General features: G+C 39.5%; 1 protein-coding gene across 4 annotated transcripts in view; it reads right to left on the bottom strand.

The window, feature by feature from the left end:
- Positions 1-17784, bottom strand: part of usp34 (ubiquitin specific peptidase 34) — a 247547-nt gene that overhangs the window by 32339 nt on the left and 197424 nt on the right. For 2 of the 4 annotated variants that reach the window (XM_067989067.1, XM_067989066.1), the window contains exons 59-66: positions 6552-6720; positions 6362-6436; positions 5768-5931; positions 5209-5257; positions 2192-2296; positions 2035-2079; positions 691-795; positions 193-340 (exon numbers count right to left, since the gene is read on the bottom strand). In XM_067989067.1, the coding sequence (XP_067845168.1) occupies positions 193-340; positions 691-795; positions 2035-2079; positions 2192-2296; positions 5209-5257; positions 5768-5931; positions 6362-6436; positions 6552-6720 (860 nt within the window). Of the gene's footprint in view, positions 1-192; positions 341-690; positions 796-2034; positions 2080-2191; positions 2297-5184; positions 5258-5767; positions 5932-6361; positions 6437-6551; positions 6721-17784 lie in introns of all 4 variants that reach the window. The other 2 variants (XM_067989065.1, XM_067989064.1) reach the window with 1 other exon arrangement.

Genomic DNA, 17784 nt, shown 5'->3' on the forward strand with positions numbered 1-17784 from the left:
TGATCCCGAATGACACAGCAAACTCAATTGGTCTTATTTGATCACCTCACCAAATTTAAATGACATATAAAAAATATACAAATGTAGTAACTCCTCAACCTCTCTCAATTGCACTCCAGAACATTAAAACATGTGCCCTGCACCACCATTTTTTTTGTGTAATGCTGGTATCTCTGGTTACAGGTAACTTACATGTTCTGACTCTAGGATAGTTGTGTGCCAGCAAAAAACGCTCCACCCAGTTTTCCATGTTTTGAAGTACCCAGCTATGAGCTAGCTTATTGCGAGGTGTTTGCATAGCCAGCCAATCTAAACATTGAGAAGGATTGTATTCAATAACCTAATCAAAAGCAAGAGGATAGGTGTTAGTTATTTTAATAGCTTAAAACACAATTCAAAATCTTCCAATAGAAAGTGCAATTGTCAGTATTCAGATAAGCAAAGCATCTTTCATTTTGATTGGTACATTGTAATTATGTAACCAACTGATTCCTGAATTGAAGTAAATTGATACAAATGTATATTTGAATCATGCCTAAATAAAAAGTTATTAATTCAACTAGTACATATCATAACTTTTCCCCATGAAACAAATTCAATGTTTCAAATTCCATTGTTTGTGAAAGTTAAAAAACACTTCAAATTTATAACCCTGCATTATATTTTACCAGATTGAAAATGTATGCATACCTCCCAAATTCTCTGAAGAATATAAGAAGCAAATGGAGGCATTCCAGGTGGTCCACCAGCAAACTCCATCAACATAGATAGTAGCTTAAAGAAAGGCTGTGCAGCCTAGAAATAATATCAAGTATACATTTTTATATGAGCAACACTTTTGACTTAAACATATTGTAAAGCTTTAATGACCAGGAAGACTGGTACCAATGGAAGACGTGATTTTTTTCTTCATATCCCACTTCTGTATCACAGCTTTGTCAGTCATTCAAACGTAGCTACTATTTAACAAAGTTACAAGATTTCTCAGCTGTGCGAATGGGGATGTACGTTGTAGTAATAGCAGTACATCTGGTCAGGATGAGGTGGAAGAACTGGCAGGGGTTTTGCTCTCCTATACAGCAAGTCTATTGTCTGCCAATACAAAGTGGCAAATTGGGAAAGGAAGATATGCTCAGTTTGGCTCCTATCCACAGTCACAGCATCACTTACTCAGTGTTGTTTAAATTCGAAAGCAAAAACTTTCCAAGGGGGCTAAAACAACCTGTGGTAATGTATGAATAAGTCTGTTCCTTATAATTACACTTTCACTTAAAATTATGCACATACAATAAATATATAATACACACACAAAAATAAATGTTACAATATTAAGTTATATGGATCCTAATATGATACAGCAATTTTTCTATTAACCTACGTTGCTTATATTCACTTTTCATCATACCACACCAGGACCTATGCTGTTGTCTTCATGTTGCAGCAAAAAACCATACTATATCTACTATCACAGTCTACCTTGGCTGGTTTCTAAGTGTTAGTCAACGAAACACTTAATACCCCAGCCTTTTCAGAAATTGAGTAGCTGAGGAAATGTAGAAACTTCGATTCTTGGCCTGTGCTGAGTTAGGTGATCTTAACTAGACTGGTGGTGGGGCACTACAACTGACCTCAAGGAACCCCTGAATTAGGGTGGGGAAAATTGGACAAGGTTCTTAATCGCTATCTAGTGACCCCTATCGGAAATGCACGTGGATGTCAGATGAGGTTAAGACCAGGCTTAGTTTTGTTGCTATGCCATGATCGAATAGCCTGCTGACACTCGCTATTGAGCTCACATATAAATAATGTCCACTTGGGCTGGAGTGAGTGGCACCCTGGTCCTACCCCAGCAAGGAGTCAACACCTTCAGCAGAGCAATTGGGCGAGAAAATTGATGAGGAATAAAAAAGTAAGATTCTGTGTAAAAATACAATCTTACATTCGGTAATAAAGCTCACAGAAAAATCTGTAATAAGCGTTAGTATTTTCCCTCAAAGTCAGATGGAAGACAATACATCAATGTAATAGACATACCTCAGGAGTCAGCTTTGCTATTGATGTGAATAGCATGGACACAATCTAAATACACAAAGAGAGAATCTTATTTAAACACATTTCCATTTCCCCCCTTGAGATATATGAAAATGAAAAGCATTGCTTCCGAATTGTAAGAACACAAAAAGGTGCATACATGTTCTGCAAGTCGATTATTGTAACGACAGAGGCTGAAGATCAAATTGCACGTCTGTCTGATGTTAATGCCATCACGGATATGTTGGAACAAAAATGGGAAACCCTGAAAAAGAAAATAAAACTATAAATGGTACTAAACTTCAGAAGTGTCAACAAATTATATAGTATCCAAGCACTACCAGCAGCACAACTTTGAATCATTACCAATGAATAAAACATATATGACATTACATAGAATGTACAGCACAGAAACAGGCTATTCGGCCCAACAGGTCCTTGCTGGTGTTTATGCTACACACGAGCCTCCTCCCACCCTCTTCATCTAACCCAATCAACATATCCCTCTATTCCTTTCTCACTCATGTGTTTATCTAACTTCCCCTTAAATGCATCTATGCTAGTCACCTCATCTACTTCTTATGGTAGCGAGTTCCACATTCAAACCACTCTCTGGGTAAAGAAGTTTCTCCTGAATTCACTATTGGATTTATTAGTGACCATCTTATATTTGTGGCCTCTAGTTCTGGTCTCCCCACAAGTGGAAACATCTTTTCTACGTTTACCCTATCAAAATCTTAAAAACATCTATCAGGTCACCCCTCAGTAAATAATTTTTGCAACTTCTCTGATGCCTCTATATCCTTTTGATAATATGGAGACCAGAACTGTTCACAGTACTCCAAGTGTGGTTTAACCAAGGTTCTATACAAGTTTAACATAATTTCCCTGCTTTTCAATTATATCCTGCTAGAAATGAACCAGAGCACTTTGTTTGCTTTTTTAAAAATGGCTTTATTAACCTGCGTCACTATTTTTATTGATTTGTGTATCTGTACCCCCAGATCCCTTTGCTCCTCTACTCCATTTAGACTCTTATTTTCCAAGGAGTATGTGGCCTCCTTATTCTTCCTACCAAAATGTACCTCACACTCATCTATATTGAAATTCATTTGCCAATTACACACCCATTCTGCAAGTTTTTTAATGTCTTCCTGTATTTTGTCACAGTCCTCCTCAGTATTAACTATATCCTCCAATTTGGTGTCGTCCGCAAATTTTGAAATTGTACTTCCGATTCCAGAGTCCAAATCGTTTATGTAAATGGTGAACAACAGTGATCCCAGCACCGAACCCTGTGGAACACCACTTCCCACCTTTTGCCTGTCTGAGTGACTAACTTTAACACAAACTCTCTGATTTCTGTTTTGTAGCCAGCTTGCTATCCATTCTGCTACTTGCCTCCTGACTCCACATGCTCTGACGTCAGTTATGAGTCTACTATGTGGTACCTTATTGAAGGCCTTCTGAAAATCCAAAATATATTACATTTACTGCATGACCCTTGTCTACCCTTTCTGTTACTTCCTCAAAGAATTCAATAAGGTTGGTCAAAGCACGACCTTCCTTTTGAAATCCGTGCTCACTATTGTTTATTATATTTTCGGTTTCTAGATTTTTTTCTATTACATCTTTGAGTAAGGATTCCTAAAACGTATGTCTTGAGAATGAAACAAATAGTAAGACCCATTTCAAATGCAGAATCGTCACAACACAAAATGTTAACTGCCTCAGGCAGTCTGTTAGAATTTCCTTTGTGTAACCTTGTGTTCATTTGTCAAAATGGCTGAAGATCAAATTGCAGCATACAGGGCATCCTAAAGCACTACTTCTAATCTTTTTAGCGCAACTAGTGCATAACTGACAAAACAAGTCCTCATTTAGTGCAGCCACTAAAAGACCATTCTAACTTGCCAGAGAACAATATAATGTTAAGTATGATTTCATCTGATCCTATCCCTACTTATTCTGTAATTAAGAAATCATTAAGCCAGAACCTACTTTCTGCCACTTGCTGTTTTCCTTAATAACTATATTGTGATCCATTTTCATATGTACGACAGAAACCTTAAGTTAATGGACGATAGGCCAATTTTTAAAAAAATGTATCAAATCACTACAAATTGAATTTGAAAATCAAGGTGTTAAGTCTAACATTTCTTGCTCAGCAACTAAAATTATTTATATTGCATGATGATTAAGTGTTAGAAATTCAATGTATAGCCATGATGTTATTGTAGTATCAAAAGGAGGCCAATATATTTTATTTTAATTTACCATGGCCAAAAAAATTGGTCTATAAATCGTACTGAAGATGGACGTGATCTTCTATGATTTATACAATGAAAAATATCACTTCTTGCAGGCCCACAATGAATCTTGGCAATGTGCTACACTATCAGTATTTGGCATACATCATTACTGGAACCTTTCAGATGCTGCAGAAATTTGTACGTATATACTTTTTTGAGGAATTAAACAAACATTTCCAGTGTTACTATGTCTAAAGAAATTCATGCATACCAAGAAAAAAAAATGACCTTTAAGTACACTGGAGGATTGGCAAAACAGGAAAAAAAAACGCCAAGGAGCTAAAATTCTGACTGTGAATTTGGCTGAAGTTCTGAATATTATAAACTTGAATAAAATTTATTTTTCTGAATGCATTCCATTAAGGACAAAGTATAGAAACACCTTATTGTTTCTTTGGACTTTCTTATTGAATTTGCCCTTCTGTGCATAGAGGAAATGTAGGGGAATACTACAGTAACACATGGTGCACTAGAAGAGTATTGCTGGGGCAGCATCATATTTCTCAACGGGTTTGTTAATGGGCAAATTTTGGAACCACTTATCTGGATCAATAAATGGGAATAATTCAGAGCACTACAAAGCTTGAATAAGAGGGATGGCTTGCACAACCATGTCTTGAGATGGAAAAGTATGAGGCAATACTGGCAGGATTCCAATGGGGATAGGCAAGAATTACCCAACAGTATCATTAACTTATGCTTGTTAAGTAATTGAAGGTTGACAATTTTCTGTTTAATTCCAAAATGTAACATGTATGAAGAATGGATTCTTGCTGCAATCCTATGCGGTCATTGAAATCTTACACAAGGATTTCTAAAAGAAAAAAGAAATATATATCACCAGTTCTATGTCTATTGACGATACCTTGCCTCCTGTCAAGGCAGCCATGTCATTCTGCGACAATGTAAGATGCCTATTTTAAAAAAAGACAATCAGAAAGGGTAACTACTAATGCCGAGTACTGGATATCAAGACTGGGATACAACACAAGACTAGTACACTTTGGTATTATAAACCTTCATTTTCTAATAAAATGTTACAACCTTTTACAAAAAAAGTGCAAATTAAAACAAGTTGGACATATTACTTCACTGTCAAATTCAAATGATTTCACATGTAAACAGAAATAGCACTGAACTTACAGTTCATAAATAAATTGTCTATACATGGCAATTTATCAAACAAACACAACTAAATTTATTTTTTGATTTCTCCTGGAATCAAAACAATTTAACACAAGTAGTTCAGGTGTTTTATTTTAAATGGATAAATATGTACATATAAAAAGAGCAATACTTTGTCTTAATTCTGCAATATGTAACAAATACTTGAAAAGGGAAAATTTGCAGGGCTATCGGAAAAGAGCAGGTGTGTGAGACTAATTGGATAATTCTTTCTGTATGATTCTATGTATATGTCTTACCTTTCAGAACGAGACTGCTCGACTAAAAGTGCAATCAATGCAATCATCTTCTCTAGTGCTGCAGGGCGGTACTTCTCTTCTGTTAAAGATAAAATATCTTCCTCCTCCTCTTCCTCCTCACCTTCTTCTTCAGATAATACCTCAACTTGTGGCTGGGGGAACTGCTAAAATTTTTAATAAGCACACCAAAATATAAAAGTCATACCAAAGTTCAGATAGTTCCAATAATAATGTAATGTTTTTTGTTGTCACAAACAATCGTAGTCTCTTATGAAATCCTATAACCAGTCATTAAAGTTATATATTTATATTATTCCCTTAATGTGAACACTATGGTCAACAATACTACATATTAAAAATGATGTATTTAGGTTTCTGTGTGTACTTTCCAACAAAAATTCAGGATGAAATAGAACTTGAGAAATTACTGCATAATTGAGTCCCATAAAACAAAGGAAATTCAACACCTAGCTTTGATAAATTAATTATGGCAAATTAAAATGTATGACTAAAACACCAGAATTTAGCAAAACTGTTGCAATAATAGCACATTACAAGTTTCAAGTTCGTTGTGAATTTTTGAAAAATTCTTACATTTTCTGGTCCCTTTGTTCCCATGTAAAAATGTACCATTGTCGATATAGCTTGCAACGACAAAAGAAACTGACTCTGAAACAGTTAAATAACAGTTAGCAGGGTCATATGCAAAAATGGGGCAAAACATCTTCCAATTACCGCTCCCTCCAATGCAGTTTAAAGACTTGCCTACATCCATTTAATTTACCTCTTCCTCTCCCATTTTGGCAAACTCAAACAAGAACGCAAAATACTCGGTGAGATGTTTGCTGTGAGGTTTGACTCCGTGCTCCATAATAGATAACAGTGTCTTCACAAACCTAGTTACACATGAACGGCTTCCTATATCTTCTACTGGACCATCCATGTCATCAGAGCTACAAAAGCAGAGATTGAGATATATTAACTACATTATCCAGATCACTGAATGGTTTTCAAATACAATCATGTTAAATAAATGCAACTGTAAAACCTTTAATAATGACTTTAAACAGAAGATTTAAACCTTTCACAACTGTTCACATGAAAATGAATGTTCATAATTAAATCACAAAATTGGTATGATTTTTTTCCCTAACATATAAACTGGATTTGAATTCTCAGAAATACCCAGATCCTGGATAGATACAAGAACAGAGTTTCAGTTATTCCACACACAATTTATACTTGTAAAATAACTAACTGTCAGAATCATACTTTCTGAACATAAGAAAATAATTTATTCAAAACAGTTAGGAGCATAGGAACTATATTTCATAATAGGCTTATGTACAAGAATGCAAGATTAGAGACATCCTACAGTAATACGTCCACAACATTCTAATAAACACATCCTTAGTATTATTCAGTTAAAGTTACAAGACCAATTAACACTGGGCAACCGATTAATGTTGATGCAAATTTCTGTAACTCCACTTTTTAACCTTTTTTATAGAATCATAGCGAGCTTACAGCATGGAAGGAGGCCATTCGGCCCATTGAATCTGTGCCAGCTCTATGCAAGAGTAATCCAGCTAGTCCCACTCCTCCGCCGTATCCCCGTAGCCCTGCAAATTTTTACCTTTCAAGTACTTATCCAGTTCCCCTTTGAAGGCCTTAATTGAATCTGCCTCCACCACCCCCTTGGGCAGTGCATTCCAGATCCTAACCATTCTCGGTGTAAAGATGTTTTTCCTCATGTTACCTTTGGTTCTTTTGCCAATCACCTTAAATCTATGCCCTCTGGTTCTAGACCCTTCCGCCAATGGGAACAATTTCTCTCTATCCACTCTGTCTACACATTCATGATTTTGAATACTTCTATCAAATCTCCTCTCAACCTTCTCTGTTCCGAGAACAACCCCAGCTTCTCCAGTCTATCCACGTAACTAAAGTCCCTCGTCCCTGGAATCATTCTAGTAAATCTCTTCTGCACCCTCTCAAAGGCCTTCACATCTTTCCTGAAGTGCAGTGCCCAGAACTGGACCCAATACTCCAGTTGTGGCCGAATCAGTGTTTTATAAAGGTTCATCATGGCTTCCATACTTTTGTACTCTATGCCTCTATTTATAAAGCCCAGGATCCCGTATGCTATTTTAACCACTTTCTCAACCTGCCCTGCCACCTTCAACGGTTTGTGTACATATACCCCCAGATCTCTGTATTCCTGTACCCCTTTTAGAATTGTGCCCTCTAGTTTATATTGCCTCTCCTCGTTCTTCCTAGCGAAATGTATCACCTCGTACTTTTCTGCGTTAAATTTCACCTGCCACGTGTCCGCCCGTGCCACCAGCCTGTCTATATCCTCTTGAAGTCTATCACTATCCTCCTCACTGTTCACTACACTTCCAAATTTTGTGTCATCTGCAAATTTTGAAATTGTGCCCTGTACACCCAAGTCCAAAGTCGTTAATATATATCAAGAAAAGCAGTGGTCCTAGTACCGACCCCTAGGGAACACCACTGTACGCCTCCCTCCGGTCTGAAAAACTACCGTTCACCACTACTCTTTGCTTCTGGTTACTTAGCCAATTCTGCATCCGAGCAGCTACTGCCCCTTTTAGTCCATGGGCTTCAATCTTGATGACAAGCCTATTATGCGCCACTTTATCAAACACCTTTTGAAAGTCCATATACACCACATCAATTGCATTGCCCTCGTCTACCCTCTATGTTACCTCATCAAAAAACTCAATTAAATGTGATTTCCTTTAACAAAATCCATGCTGGCTTTCCCTAATCAATCCATGCTTGTCCAAGTGACTGCTAATTCTGTCCCGGATTATTATTTCAAAAGTTTCCCCACCATCGAGGTTAAACTGACTGGCCTATAGATGCTGGGTTTATCCTTACACCCTTTTTTGAACAAGGGTGTAACATTTGCAGTTCTCTAGTCCTCTGGCACCACCCCCGTATCTAAGGATGTTTGGAAGATTTTGGCCAGTACCTCTGCAATTTTCACCCGTATTTCCCTCAGCAACCTAGGGTGCATCCCATACGGACCAGGTGACTTATCTACTTTAAGTACAGCTAGCCTTTCTAGTATTTCCTGTATCAATTATTAGCCCATCCAGTATCTCAACTACATCTTCCTTTATTGAGACTGGCAGCATCTTCTTCCTTGGTAAAGACAGATGCAAAGTACTCATTTAATACCTTGGCCATCCCCTCTGCCTCCATGAGTAGATGATCTTATTGGTCCCTAACCGACCCCTCCTCTTACTACCTGTTTACTGTTTACATGCCTGTAGAAGTCTTTTGGACTCCCTTTTATTTTGGCTTCCAGTCTATTCTCATACTTTCTCTTTGCCCCTCTTATTTCCTTTTTCACTTCCCCTCTGAACCTTCTATATTCAGCCTGGTTCTCGCTTGTGTTATCAACCTGACATCTGTCATACGCCCTCTTTTTGTTGCTTCATCTTATTCTATCTCTTGTCATCCAGGAAGCTCTGGCTTTAGTTGCCCTACCTTTCTCCCTCGTGGGTATGTACTTAGACTGTACCCGAACCATCTCCTCTTTAAAGGCCGCCCATTGTTCAATTACAGTTTTGCCTGCCAATCTTTGATTCCAATTTACCCGGCCAGCTCTGTTCTCATCCCACTGAAATTAGCCTTCCTCCAATTAAGTATTTTTTACTTTCGAGTGGTCCATGGCCTTTTCCATAGCTATTCTAAACTTTATGATACTATGAACGCTGTTCCCAACATGTTCCCCCACTAACACTTGCTCCACTTGGCCCACCTCATTCCCCAGAACCAAATCCAGCAATGCCTCCTTCCTCATTGGGCTGGAATCGTGCTGGTCAAGAAAGTTCTCAACACACTTCAAAAATTCCCCCCCCCTTTTTGCCCCTTGTATTATTATTATCCCAGTCTATATTAGGATAGTTGAAGTCCCCCGTTACCACTATGCTCGGGCTTTTGCACCTCTAATTTCCCTGCAAATTTGCTCCTTTATATCCTTCCCACCAGTTGGTGGCCTATAGAATTTTTAAAAATATATTAGTTTGTGGGATGTGGGCGTCGCTGGCAAGGCCAGCATTTATTGCCCATCCCTAATTGCCCTTGAGAAGGTGGTGGTGAGCCGCCTTCTTGAACCACTGCAGGCCGTGTGGTGAAGGTTTTCCCAGAATACACCTAATGTAATGGCACCTCTATTATTTCTTAACTCTAACCAAATAGATTCTGTACTTGACCCCTCCAGGACATCCTCTCTCTCCAGCACTGCAATATTCTCCTAAATCAATACTGCCACCCACCACCCCCCCTTTTTTTCCTGAACACCTTGTATCCAGGAATATTTAATACCCAATCCTGCCCTTTTTTGAGCCAGGTCTCAGTTATCACCACTACATCATATTCCCATGTGGCAATTTGTGCCTGTAGCTCTCCAACCTTGTTTAACATGCTTTGTGCGTCTACACACTTGCACTGTAAAGCAATCTTAGACTTTCTTGTACTCTCTCTTAGTCTGATCCCACCTAATACCATACTATTTCTTGCTCTGGTGCTATCTTTCTCTCCCAATCTTTTGTGCACTTTGTTTCTCCTTTCCAATGCTACATCCTGGTGCCCATCCCACTGCCAAATTAGTTTAAACCCTCCCCCACAGCACTAGCGAACCTCCCCACGAGGACATTGTTCCCAGTTCCGTTGAGGTGCAAATCATCTGGCCTGTACAGATCCCACCTCTCCCAGATCTGGTCCCAATGCCCCAGGAATCTAAAGCCGTCCCTCCTGCACTCTCTCTCCAGCCACACATTCATCTGCTCTATCCTCCTATTTCTATACTCGCTAGCGCATGGCACAAGGAGTAATCGGGACATTACTACCTTTGAGGTCCTGCTTTTTAATCTCTTTCCTAACTCCCTAAAATCTGCCTGCAGGATCTCATCCCTCTTTCTACCTATGTCATTGGTACAAGTATGGACCATGAACTCTGGCTGTTCACCCTCCCCCTCCAGAATATTCTGCAGCCGTTCAGTGACATCTATGACCCTGGCACCAGGGAGCAACATACCATCCTGGAATCACATCTGTGGCCGCAGAAACGACTTAACTATAGTGATGGTTCACTATTACTCTACTGACCTTTCTCCTCACCCCCCCCACCCCGGTACAGCTGAGCCACCCATGGTGCCGTGGTCTTGGCTCTGGTTGCATTGCCCAGAGGAACCCTCTCCCTCATCAGTATTTGGAACTGAATACTAATTAGAGAGTGAGATGCCCCCCAGGGGACTCCTGCACTACCTGCCTGGTTCTCCTTGTCTGTCTGGCGGTCATCCAGTCCCTCTCTGCCTGCACTTTGTTAAGCTGCGAGGTGACCACCTCCTGAAACGTGCTATTCACGTAGCTCTCAGTCTCACGGATGAACTGCAGTGACGTCAGCTGCTGCTCAAGCTCCAAAACCCGGAGCTCGAGCTCCAGCTGGTGACACTTCCCGCACACGTGGTTGTCCAGGACACCAAAAGCATCCTGGAGTTTCCACATGGCACAGGCCGTGCATTCGACAGGTCTGAACTTCCCCTCCATGCCTCGATTTATTAGATTATTAACTAAACTTAACAAAAATAAACTAAGCCTTAAAAAGAGAATATTTCCAATTTCCAAACTGGCAGGATGCTTCCTATTTGAAGAATGCTTTTTGACCATTTTCCCATAAAAAAGATTGAGAGAGTTACTTTTAATACTGGATTTTTAAAAGCAATGCATATTCTCATGAGTTTAAAACAAGACACCCTGACAGAGAGTGGCTTATATAGCAAATGAAAGTTGATTTTCTCAGACTAAATAATAAATTGATTCATTAGCTTGTCTTGGTAATAAGAAAAACACCGCTTCCACTGTGTTGGAAAACCTTTTGGTTTTATCCCATTCCATGGACAGGGAAGAAACGAGCACCAAAATGGCAGCCCAACTTTTGCAGCAGAATGGGTGCTAAGGTAGAAAATGTCAGCTCAAAGGGTCAGTCTGTTTAAGTCGACCAAGTCGCGCCACTGAAGTGGGATAGCATAGCATGTGCATTATTTATACATTATTATGTGGAGCTAAGTTGTATCAATTGAACGAAGTAAAACTAATCATAATTATTGCTCTGTACGTTCACCTTACTGTGCAATAAAGCAACTTAACGATTCAAACCAAGTCTCGTCTCATCCAATGTCAACTGGCTCTAAAGAGACTGAAGATATTCATTGGCAAAAGACACGGATATCCGGTTCAAGTCACAAAGTGGGATCCATGGGAATCAGGGGGAAAAAACTCACCAGTGGCCGGAGTCATACCTAGCACAAAGGAAGATGGTAGTGGTTGTTGGAGGCCAATCATCTCAGCCCCGGGACATTGCTGCAGGAGTTCCTCAGGGCAGTGTCCTAGGCTCAGAGTCATCTTCAGCTGCTTCATCAGTGACCTTCCCTCCATCATAAGGTCAGAAGTGGGGATGTTCGCTGATGATTGCACAGTGTTCAGTTTCATTCGCAACCCCTCAAATAATGAAGCAGTCCGTGTCCGCATGCAACAAAACCTGGACAACATCCAGGCTTGGGCTGATAAGTGGCGAGTAACATTCGCGCCAGACAAGTGCCAGGCAATGACCATCTCCAACAAGAGGGAGTCTAACCAACTCCCCTTGACATTCAACAGCATTACCATTGCTGAATCCCCCACTATCAACATCCTGGGGGTCACCATTGACCAGAAACTTAACTGGACCAGCCACATAAATACTGTGGCTATAAGACCAGGTCAGAGGCTGGGTATTCTGCAGCGAGTGACTCACCTCCTGACTACCCAAAAACTTTCCACCATCTACAAGGCACAAGTCAGGAGTGCGATGGAGTACTTCCAGGCAAGTGGAGAGAGTGCAGCTCCAACAACACTCAAAAAGCTCGACTTCATCCAGGACAAAGCAGCCCGCTTGATTGTTACCCCATCCACCACCTTAAACATTCACACTCTTCACATCGTAGCTGCAGCGTGCCATGAGTGAAAAAGGCAGGAATGCGTAGAAAAATCTCTTGCTCCATGACACTTGGCTCTATAATCCTGTCCGAGAATCAGAGGAATGTTTTGATTGCAAAGGTCACAAACGGGGTCATGTCTGGGTATTCCACAAATTGAACAAGTATGCACCCAACAGGAATTGAAAGAAATGGATTACCCAATGATGATGGCATCAATGATCTAGGTAGGATTTGAACTGTGCAGTGTTGATACAGAAGGTGACACTGACTTTTTGGATTTCTATTTCAGTGATCATCATTTATCACTACAGCTGGAGTTAATACAGACCCCTATTTCATGTCTGTTGAAGTGTACTGATAACAGATACTCAAAACTAGCGTGCGAGATCACACTCTACAGCATTTAGCTGGTGTGGCTACTGTCAGTGACCAAAATAATTCTTTAGGATTTTTCCTGCTTTCTAGACTTGGTGAGAAAACCCACCAGTTGATGATATTAACTTGAATCAATGAACCCAGAACGTAGATGGTCTGGGTGCCAATCAAGGCATCATGGAGTTGCTCTGAGTGCTGAGTACCACTAACTGATCTGCTCTAGTAACCTGTAACTATCAAGTATAACACCTAGCTCAGTATCCAAGTAAATTAGGGGATTATTGAATAGGAGATAGACTTAATATTGATAAACAGAAGCAACACACAATTTAGCAAACACATATATACAGAAAGGAATTTAGATGTGGTTATTGATCAATAAAAAGTATTTAATCAACATAGGGTCATCAACAATGTTAATAAAGTACTGGGATGCAACTTGAGCACATTTACTTTTTGGCAAACAGATTACATTGAGAAGGCTACAGTTGGATTGGGTGTGAAATTCTGACCACTCTACTTCCAAGGGGATAGATCATTACAGCGGGCTCAAATTGTAACTGGATAATTCTGAGACCTAAAACTGCAAGCAATGAAGTGAAACTCCACAAGATTAACTTGTTTTCATTGGAGAAAAGATTGAGATGGCACATGATCCAGGTTTTTAATAAAGGCAAAGGCAACGTAGATGGGAACAAATTATTTTGTTCAAACTCTGAACACAGAACTAGATACTGGCATATGCTTTTCCAAGTGTCAAGCAAGTCTAGAAATTTGAATTTTACTCTCTACAGAATAGTATATACTTGAAACAGACTGGCAAAAACAGTTAATGCTCCTTTCGCAATGAAGTTAATTCAGCCAGATAAAGATCTGATTCACAAGATCATTACACATGAGGAAAACCATTTGGCCATTCTTAGTTCATCCATCCATGCAGATCCTACTGTCCCTCCCATAGTAGCATCACATTATTTCTTAAATGATTCCAGGGTTTTCAACTCCACTCTTGCGTCTGGAAATTCACTCCACACATTCATCACTCTTGGTATTGATACTGATGTCAGTCCTAAATTTACCTTTTACTAGTTTGAACCTGTGGTCCTTTGTTCTACGGTTGCAATTTAAAAGTAATATTCTAGGTTTACTTTTTCCATTTCTTTAACTATCTTATATACCTTTACAAGATCATCTCTTAGATCTTCTTTCCAGGCTAAAAAGCTCAAGTTTCTTAAATCTTTCCTCATAACTCAGACTCTGACACCAAGGATCAATCTCACGGTTGTTCTCTGCACTGACTCCAGCACTTCAATGTCTACCTTGCATCTCATCTACCAGAACTGGAAACAGTACTCAAGGTACAGTCTGACCAAAGCACTATGAAGTTTAAATCATGACTCTTCAGACTATAATTCTACTGTTTTAGCTGTATAGTTCAACATTTTATTGGCTTTGTTGATTGCTGCTCTGCATTGATTGGACATGTAGAGTCTACTAAGACTCTTGGGTCTCTTTCAATTTCATCCTCAGCTATTTCATGGAGTATGTGTGTTGCCCATTTTTCCTTTTTCTGTGCAGTACTTTACACTTGTCTATTAAATTTAATTTGCCATTGTTCTGTCCATTTCTATATTTTGTCCAACTCATCCTGTAATTTCTAAGCTGCCTCTTCAGATTCCACTGCCCCTTTTAGTTTGGCATCATCTGCAAATTTGACCACTTTGCATTGAATTGCTGATCCAGGTATTTATGTAAATTAGAAACAGTAGTGGTCCTAGCAGCAAGCCCTGGAGCACCTCCTTAGTACTTCACTCTCTCCTCACCCACCAAACTCCCAACATAACTACTCCAACAAGTACTTGATTTTGTTCTTCATCCATTTTCTTAACCATGTGTGGCACACTTTGTAGAATGTATCCAGGATTTTTTCCTAGATTAGTATGTTTCTAGTCCAATTTGATTTAATTCTGGGAAACAAGGTGAGACAAATGACTGATGAGAGTAGAACAATTAGGAAATAGTGACCACAACATGAATTAGGTTCAATGTGAAAACAGAAAAGGATAATGAAGAGTCAAAAGATAAGAGTGCAGAACTGGAAAAAAAAAGTTCAGCAAGATGAGAAGGGATTTATCTAAAATAGAAATATTAAGGTCTTTTAGAAGATTATAAAAAGTAAAAGAATAGTTAAAGAAAGGGTAGGGATGAAGGAGGTGGTCCAATTGTGGTGAATTAAAGCATGACAGATATTAAATATATATTTTACATTAGTCTTTACAGATAATTGTGGAAGTATTCAATGTAGAAGAAGATATAAAACATTTACTAGAGATAACTGTAGAAAAGAAACTCATGGTTAATAACTCAAATTGCCCTGATGGCTTTGGCCACAATTTTTCAATCCTCTTTAAACTGTGCCATGGGATTGGACAGTAGCCTTTGTTCAAGAAGGGAGAGAAGGATAAACCGTGTAATTATAGACCAGTTAATCTAACTTCAGTGGTGGCAAATTCATTCATAATTCAAGATAGTATTAGTGATCATTTAGAAATGCATGGGTTAATTTAGACAATGAGAGAAACGTTTGTTAAAGGCAAATTTTGCTTGACGAATGTAAGAGTTTCATTGAGGTGACACAGAAACATAGAGAATAGGAGGAGGAGTAGGCCATTCGGCCCTTCGAGCCCGCTCCGCCATTCAATATGATCATGGCTGATCCTCTATCTCAATACTGTATTCCTGCTCTTTCCCCATACCCCTTGATGCCTTTTGTGTCTAGAAATCTATCTATCCTCCTTAAATATATTCAGCGACTTGGCCTTCACAGCCTTTTGTGGAAGAGAATTCCACAGGTTCACCACCCTCTGAGTGAAGAAATTTCTCCTCATCTCAGTCCTAAATGTACTATACCTGAGACTGTGACCCCCTCATTCTAGACCCCCCAGCCAGGGGAAACATCCTCCCTGCATCCAGTCTGTCCAGCCCTGTCAGAATTTTATACGTTTTAATGAGATCCATTCTTCTAAACTCGAGTGAATACAGGCCTAGTAGACCCAATCTCTCCTCATACGACAGTCCTGCTATCCCAGGAATCAGTCTGGTGAACCTTCGCTGCACTCCCTCTATGGTAAGTATATCCTTTCTTAGGTAAGGAGACCAAAACTGCACACAATACTCCATGTGGTCTCACCAAGGCCCTGTACAACTGCAGTAAGACATCCTTGCTCCTGTACTCAAATCCTCTTCCAATGAAGGCCAACATACCATTTGCCTTCTTAATTGCTTGTTGCACCTGCATGTTTGCTTTCAGTGACTGGTGTACAAGGACACCCAGGTCCCTTTGTACATCAACATTTCCTAATCTATCACCATTTAAATAATACTCTGCCTTTCTGTTTTTCCTTCCGAAGTGGATAGCCTCACAATTATCCACGTTATACTGCGTCTGCCATGTATTTGCCACTCATTCAACTTGTCTAAATCGCCTTGAAGCTTCTTTGCATCCTCCTCACAACTCGCAATCCCACCTCGTTTTGTGTCATCAGCAAACTTGGAAATATTACATTTGGTTCCCTCATCCAAATCATTGATATATATTGTGAATAGCTGGGGCCCAAGCACTGATCCCTGCGGTACCCCACTAGTCACTGCCTGCCACCCCAAGAAGGACCCATTTATTCCTACTCTCCGTTTCCTGTCTATTAACCAATTTTCAATCCATGCCAGTATATTACCCCCAATCCCATGTGCTTTAATTTTGCACACTAACCTCTTATGTGGGACTTTATCAAAGGCCTTCGGAAAATCCAAATAAACCACATCCACTGGTTCTCCCTTATCTATTCTACCAGTTACATCCTCAAAAAACTCCAGTAGGTTAGTCAAACATGATTTCCCTTTCATAAATCTATGCTGACTTTGTCTAATCGTGTTGATATTTTCTTAGTGTCTTGTTATCACATCCTTTATAATAGACTCCAGCATTTTCCCTACTACTAATGTTAGGCTAACCGGTCTGTAGTTCCCTGTTTTCTCTCTCCCTCCTTTTTTAAATAGTGGGGTTACATTTGCCACCCTCCAATCCGCAGGAACTGTTCCATAATCTATAGAATTTTGGATGACGACAAAATGCATCCACTATTTCCATGGCTACCTCTTTTAGTACTCTGGGATGCAGATCATCAGGCCTTGGGGGTTTAATCGGCTTTCAGTCCCATTAATTTCTCCAGCACTATATTTTTACTATTTATAATTTCCATTAATTCCTCCTTCTCACTAGATCCTTGGTTCCCTAGCATTTCTGGGAAGTTATTCATGTCCTCTTCCGTTTAATTGCTTTGCCATTTCCTTCTTCCTCATTATAAATTCTCCAGTTTCTGACAAGATTAGCAAACATTCACTAATCTTTTTCTTTTTACATACTTGTAGAAGCTTTTAAGTTCCTTGCAAGTTTACTCTCATGCTCTATTTTTCCCCTCTTAAATCAATCTCTTGGTCCTTTTTTGCTGAATTCTAAACTGCTCCCAATCCTCAGGCTTGTTACTTTTTCTGGCAACTTTACATGACTCCTCTTTGGATCTAATACTACCCTTAATTTATTTTGTTAGCCATGGTTGGGCCGCTTTT

Source organism: Heptranchias perlo, chromosome 8 (assembly GCF_035084215.1).
Source record: "Heptranchias perlo isolate sHepPer1 chromosome 8, sHepPer1.hap1, whole genome shotgun sequence".
Taxonomy (NCBI): Eukaryota; Metazoa; Chordata; class Chondrichthyes; order Hexanchiformes; family Hexanchidae; genus Heptranchias; species Heptranchias perlo.